The sequence below is a fragment of the Arvicanthis niloticus genome, chromosome 15 (genome assembly GCF_011762505.2).
Source record: "Arvicanthis niloticus isolate mArvNil1 chromosome 15, mArvNil1.pat.X, whole genome shotgun sequence".
In the NCBI taxonomy this organism is placed as follows: Eukaryota; Metazoa; Chordata; class Mammalia; order Rodentia; family Muridae; genus Arvicanthis; species Arvicanthis niloticus.
Window position 1 is genome coordinate 6,159,592 of NC_047672.1, and position 7,529 is coordinate 6,167,120.

At 37.6% G+C, this 7,529-nt stretch overlaps 1 protein-coding gene across 1 annotated transcript; it reads right to left on the minus strand.

The window, feature by feature from the left end:
* Window positions 1–6,313: 6,313 nt before the first annotated feature.
* On the minus strand, window positions 6,314–7,249 carry LOC117720952 (vomeronasal type-1 receptor 90-like). The gene has a single exon (XM_034519660.1). It carries the CDS (start codon window positions 7,247–7,249, stop codon window positions 6,314–6,316), a length of 936 nt encoding a protein of 311 aa, XP_034375551.1.
* Window positions 7,250–7,529: the final 280 nt, after the last annotated feature.

A 7,529-nucleotide genomic window follows, 5' to 3' on the forward strand; every position in this document is an offset into this window, starting at 1 on the left:
ATGGACCTGCTAAAGACTTTTATCTTATTCCAATATTATTGAAAGCTAGAGATTTTCCAAGAGCTTTTGCATATGGTCTGGAGGTAAGCATCTAAATAAAGAATGTGTTGTCTTCAGAATCTATATAGGCCCATAAACATTCTTTTTCTTGTTAGTACATGGAAACAGGCAAAACAACTTACCTTCCACCTTACAAGGAATATTTCTTTATGCTCCACACCCCTAGAATTTCACAATGTATCCTGAGGTAGAAAGTCCTTAAATCTTACTTGGAATTATTTTCCCATCTTCTAATGTGCATGTGTATTAACAAAAGGTCCCCAAAGGCTGCTACTTTCTGCTTACTTGCTCCAAGCAGCATAATCTCATCAATAAAGTGGATCAGCACTATATCTTATGAAAGAGGAAGGGGATCACAATCCCTTTGAACTAATTTATAATATAAGGCTAGAGAATTCACATATTTTGAGGTAGAAATGTAAAGATTTTCACCTGGTATTGCCAAAAGAAAACAAATTGCTTTTCTTGGGCCTTTAAGAACAAGTATTCTTGGGTTGTTTTGTTTTTTGTTTTTTTTTGTTTTTGTTTTTGTTTTTTTTTTTGGTTTTTTTGAGACAGGGTTTCTCTGTGTAACCCTGGCTGTCCTGGAACTAACTCTGTAGACCAGGCTGGCCTCGAACTCAGAAATCTGCCTGCCTCTGCCTCCCAACTGCTGGGATTAAAGGTGTATGCCACCACCACCTGGCAAGAACAAGTATATAAAAACCATTTGAAAGGTCACTGTCTACTTACCAATATCAGAAAATAAGATAATCTGCCCAAGAGAAGAAATTGCATCTGGAATTACAAGTGCAATTGGAGAAAATTATTACCTTCATCATAGTCAACAGTTATTCTCCATGAATCAATGGTCCACCATGGAATACTATAATTTTTTTTGTACATGAGCCAAATAAGAGATAGTGGTAGGAATCACTACCTCTGCATGTTTTTAATTTTTGATGCTGGCATTGATTTCTTCAATCCCCATGGGAATTGGATATTGATTTTGATTCACTGTTTTCTCTGATAAAAGCAACTCTAATAACCTCTATTTCTGCTTTCCAATCATAATAGGCCTCACACAGCAGGTGAGGAAATTAATGTGGGAATTCTGCTATGAAGGAGAATTCCTGAAGAGTGTGTGTCTGGCTGTGATGTAAACACTCCTGGAAGAAGGCCATTAATACAGAGAGTTGAAGACAGATTGTAACTACAGGACTGTTGGAGAGATTGGACTTTTGTAGGATCAGAGACTCATGACAGTATCCTGAGTCAATTTTATCCTCTAGAACAGCCATTGCTTTGCCAACTCTGTATCTGAAATAAAATTTCATGATAGCAGACAGAAAACCATTTAGAAGCTATCAATTTAAATTAACACCCCATGGTAATGAACAAAACCTATTCAAAGCAATTAATTTAGCAGGTCCTACCAATGTAAGAGGTAAGTATGTCATCAGACAACATCTTCAAGGTCAAAACAGGCCTCAACTTCCTCAGTGTGTTCATCACTCTCATATGCCTCCTAATGCATTTTAAATTTGCATTGATTTATGATTTTCTTTGTTCTGTAACATTATAACAACTATATAAAACTGTTCCACAGTGAAACACAGACTGTTGGAGTAAACTCGATCTATGATCTCTTCTGGAGTCACAGGCACATTTGAAGTGAAAGCTGTTTCTTTTGTCAACAGTGCTGATTTCTAAGATTATATATTTTAAGTACATATCCTGGGATTTTTGCAATAACCAAATAACCACAGTGGTACCCCATGTGAATCAGATGTTAGCTACAGTTTCATCAGTCACCTGATACCCATCAACTGTTAGTTTAATTAGAAAGAGAAATACTTTTGAGGTGTTTTTGGAATCATTGTCAAATCATAACCAGTGTCCACTAGGTCTGGAAAATCTCAGAGTCCATATTTCTAAGCACATATTTACAGAAGTAAAGTGTTAGTGGTTGTTCTTGAGAATAATCAGAAATGAGCTATTAGGAAATCTCTTCTTCAAGATGCCAAAATATGTGGTAAGATCTTGTGTCCTATGCACAAGAGATCAAGGGCTCTTAACAAATGAAACATTTTTTTTTTTTTTTTTTTAGAATCAGGACAATTTGAATTTTGATTAATTATTTATATTAATTAATTATTTGTTCACATTCCAGAGTTGTACCCTCCTGGTACCTACCCCCACAGTTCCTCATTCCATTCTCTTTTGCCTTTGCCTCTGAGAGCATGTTCCACCCCCCACTCCCTGGGCATCCCCCTTACCTGTAGCCTCAAGTCTCTACAGAATTTGGTACATCCTCTCCCACTAAGACCAGAAAAGTCAGTCCTCAGCTTCATATGTGCCAAGGGACTTGGCCCATCCATGTGTGCTTTCTGATTGGTGGCTTAGTATTTTACAGGTCACAGGAGTCCAGGTGAGATGATATTCCTGGTCTTCCTATGGAGTTGCCATTTCTTCAGCTTCTTCAATCCATTCCATAATTTGTCTATAGTGGTCCCCAACTTCAGTCCAATAATTGGTTAAGTATGTGCATCTCTCTCAGTCAACTGCTGGTAGGGCCTCTCAGAGGACAGGCATGCTAGGCTTGCATGTAAGCACATTATTGCATCAATAATAGTGTCAGGCTTTGGTGACTTCCCACATCCTCCACTATGACATGTATTACAAGATGGGCCACTCACTGGACAGCCTTCCCTTTAGTTTCTTCTTCACCTTGTCCCAGCAATTCCAGTAGAAGGGAACAATTCTGGGTCAGAAACTTTAAGAGTCGGTTGTTGACCCCATTTCTCCCATGGAGTCCCTTTCTATCTACTGGAGGTGGGCTCTTCAGTTTCCATCTCCCCACTGTTGGGAATTTCAGTTAAGAGTAGCCCCATTGAGTCTTGGGAGTTTTTACATCACAGGTCTCTGATACTATCTAGAGGGTTCCCCTAGCTCCCACCCCATTCTGCTGCACATTTCTCTTCATTGTCCTGGCCCTCTGGGCTTCTCTCCTGTTTCCCCATACCTGCTCCTGCTCCTCTTTTCCACTCCCCCCTCTCTCTCATCCAGGTCCCTCCATCTGTCTATCTCCCATGATTATTTTTTTCTTAGTGGGAGTGAAGCATCCTTACTTGGGCCTTTGTTCTTGTTATACTTGTGGATTATATCTTGGCTGTTATGTACTTTTTGGCTAATATCCACTTATTAGTGAGTACATACCATTCATGTCCTTTTGGTCTGGGTTAAGTCACTCAGGATGGCATTTTCTAGTTCCATCCATTTGCCTGCAAAATTCATCATGTCCTCATTTTTTTCTGGATAAATAGTATTCCATTGTATAAATGAACCACATTTTCTGTATTCATTCTTTGGTTTAGGGTCATCTCGCTTGTGGCTTCTGGCTCTTGGAGATAAGGGTGCTATTATCATAGTGGTGTATATACATGTCCTTCTGGTATGGTGGAACATCTTTTGGGTATATGCCAAGAAGAGGTATATCTGTGTCTTTAAGTAGAACTATTTTCAATATTCTGAGGAACAATCAGATTTATTTCTAATGTGGTTGTACCAGTTTACAATCCCACCAGCAATTGAGTTATTCCATATCATCACCAGCATATGCTGTCACTTGAGTTTTTGATCTTAGCTATTCTGATAGTTGTAAGATGAAATCTCAGGGTTATTTTGATTTGCATTTCCCTGATGACTGAGGACATTTAACATTTCTTAAAGTGCTTCTTGAGCATTTGGCATTCCCCTATTTACAATCCTCTATTTAACTCTGTATCCATTTTAATTGTGTAATTTGTTTTGTTGCTAACTTTGTGAGTTCTTCATAAATTATGGAGATGAGTCCCTTTTCATATGAAGATGTTTTTCCAAAATGTAGGCTACCATATTGTCCTATTGACATTGTCCTTTGCATTTAAATTTCATAATGTCCCATTTACTAATTTTTTATCTTGGTGCCTGAGCCTCTGATGTTCTGCTCAGGAAGTTATCTTCTGGACCAATGAGTTCAAGTCTATTTCCCACATTTTCTTCTATTAGATATAGTGTATCCAGTTTTAGGTTGAGTTCTGTTTTTGCACTTAGATTTCATTTTTGTGCAAGGTGATAAATATGGATCTATTTGCATTCATCTACATGTAGACACCAAGTTAGACCAGAGCTATTTATTGAAGATGTTTTCTTTTTCCACTGTATAATTTTGGCTTCATTGTCAAAAATCAAGTGTCTGTAGGTGGGTGAGCTTATTTCATGGTTTTCAATTTGAATACATTGAATAACCTGTCTCCTTCTCTATCAACACCATGCATTTTTCATTACTACTTATTTGTAGTACTGCTTGAAATTATTGATAGTGATATCTTCAAAAGTTCTTTTATTTTACAAAATACTTAAGAAGAATCTGAATCTGCACCCTGTCCCTGAGATCTGGGTTATGGAAGGTTCCCAGGAGTAAATGCAGCTGACCTTAGTCAAGATGTTCAACAAGTGTAACATGTAACCTGAATAGGCAATGACCTGAAATCAGGCAAGGCTATCAGAGGAGAGATAAAGATACCAACCCACGCCTAAAACTTATCCCAATTGAAAAAATACAGAAACAAAAAAATGAAGCAGAGACTTGCAGAATGTCCAACAATTAACTGGCCAAACTTTAGCCATATCCCATGGGCATATACCAATCCCTAACACTGTTAATGATACTCCATTATGCTTTCAGACTGGGGTCTAGCATAACTGTCCTCTAAGAGGCTTTAACCAGTAGTGAATGAAAACAAATGCATATATTCACATTCAAACTATGGATGGGTACCGAGGATTCTTATGGAAGTGTTGGGGGTAAGATTGAAGGACCCGAAGAGGATGGGAGCACCATAGGAAAACCAACAATGTCAACTAACCTGGACCCTGAGTGCTCTCAGAGACTGAGTCAATCAAAGAGCATATATGGGCTGGAGGGAGGTTTCTGGCACTTATGTAGCAGAGGGCTGCCTTGGACAGCCTGTGCAGAAGAGAATGAGTCTTATCATGCAGAAACTTGATACAATTAAGTGGGGCGGGGGGACATACCCATGGAAGTTCACTTTCTTAGAGGCAAAAGGAAGGGTAATGAAGGGAGAGACTCTGAGTGGAGGACAGGGAAGAGGCAGCATTTCAGGTGTAAATAATCAAATAAATAAATAATAATAAATAAATAGATAAAAATTTCACACAAAAAAGTAATATGACAGAAAAAGTGAAATTAGTTAGAAAAACTCTTATTTTAGCATAAAAGTACAGTAATATAAACAGCAAAATATAAAATTCAAACCAATAGATAAAATGTTTGCATGAGGCCTCATTTCCTAATAACATCAATATGATGACCACTGATAAATATGAAAAAATGTTTGTTATATAATCTAGTTAAATAACTTGATTATTCTATAGCTCTTATATAGTAGCAACAAAAATATTGAAGACAGGAAGACAACTCTATAGTTATTAGAACCATAAAAAGTAGTTTTGCTTTATAAATTTATGTAGCTGATACTGAAACTGAATCTGTAGTTTAAAATATTAAAAATACAGACAAACTCCTAAAACAATTAATGACACTCTCCTATCCTTGCAGACAGAGTCTAGTATAACTGTCCTCTGTGAGCCTAAACCAAGCTGATGACAGAAATAGATGCAGATACCATAGCTAAACATTAAACTGAAAATGGATACTTATGTCAGTGTTGGGGGAAGGATTGAAGGTATAGAAGGGTATAAGAACTCCATAGGAAGACAAAGAGAGTCAACTAACCTGGACACTTGGCAGCTCTCAAAGAGTAACCCACCAACAAAAGAGCATACATGGGATGGACCCAGGTTCCTGGCACATAGGCAGCCTCAGTGGGAGAGAATGCTCCTAAGCCTGCAGAGACTTGACAGGGCAAGGTAGAAGGAGACCTATGATCCTAGGACCCCCCCACAATCTAAGATAAGAATAAGAGAGGGGTAGGATAGAGGCTGTGTGAAGGAGAAATGGTGAGATTTCACACCATTTGGGATATAAATAAATATATATAACTTTAAAAAATAAGAAAAAAGAAAAAAAATGTAATTAATGGGACTACACCAGTATGAGACACACAGCCAGATGAAACAGCAGTTCAAGGAGAATCCATGCCCTCTTCTGTCCTCTGTGAGCACCAGGAATGCAGTTATGTATACATGCTAGTAGCACACTGTACATATAAGTAAAATAAACTGTCTTTAAAAAAAAAAAACCAAAGAATCATGTTTTCAAAAAAAATCTAGTAGCACTAAGAATACCAGTTTTCACTACGCTGATTATTCTCTTATCTGAACTGATTTGTACCAAAGGAGTAATTGTGGGATAAGCATTCACCACAACCTTCTGAACAATCATGATGACTGGGTCATACATCCATAACAGGATTGAGTTGGATGAGATGATGAAGTCCACCCAGTACATGACCACAAAGAAAGCTACTAGCAGCAAGATGGTCTGGGTGGCCCTTTTCTCAGGGGATGCTTTCAGGTGGCTGATGCTGTGAAGATGCTTGTATTGCCTCTGATGTCTGTGCAATATAATCACCATGTATGTACTTGTAGTCAGCATGACTCCTACAAGAAACATATCCCTGGAGGTTTGCACTGTTAAAATCAAACCCCTGATGATGTAGTTCATAGGGAGGAGTGAGCAGGATTTAGTGACCTTCAACTGGTTGGTCTGACTCATGTTGGTAAAACCACTGACATAGAAGATTAGGTTACTACTGAAGGACAAATTGAAAGACCAAATATAAAATAAAGCATTGATCATGTACTTTTTAAGTTTATGTTTAAATTTTGCCAAGAAAGAGTTCCTGTGACTGATCATGACAGTCTGAAACACACTCAGCAGGCAGGTAATGCAGATAGAGAGTCCTCTCATCACTCTTTTTGTGTAAAAAGTTGCCTTACATTTGATGTCATTCTCAACATTCAGTGACTCAAATATGTCTGCAAGCCAAAAATTCTCTCCAGCAAGGAACATCATAATGTGAACAAAGGTCAGTTGACAGGAGATCACATCCATGGGCTTAGGTCTGCGACCTAGGATTATGAAAACATAAAACACAAGAAGAAACATATTGGCTAGGACTCCAAGCCCGGCTTGAAAATAAAGGATATTTTCTAATGAAGACATAAAGGAAAGTGAACTCATCTTCAGAGCTTGGTGGAAACATAATTCTTACATCTGTAAAAAAAAAAACAGAACACATGAAACTTGTGATTCACTGGACAGTATGTTTATATCATCCTTCTATTTTCTATACTAATTTTTCATTATATTGTGTCTTTAACTTTTGGTGTTCCAAAGTATATATTTTAGACTGCATTTCTATATGCCTTCCATGTATCTCCTGTATATATAGAATATTATAGATAATAAATTCATGCAACACATATCTGTATATAATATAAACTTTTTCTGATGCACCTGA

Bases quoted from the DNA above. Each gene is read 5' to 3' on its own strand.
- LOC117720952 (XM_034519660.1), bottom strand. From the start codon at position 7,249: ATGAGTTCACTTTCCTTTATGTCTTCATTAGAAAATATCCTTTATTTT.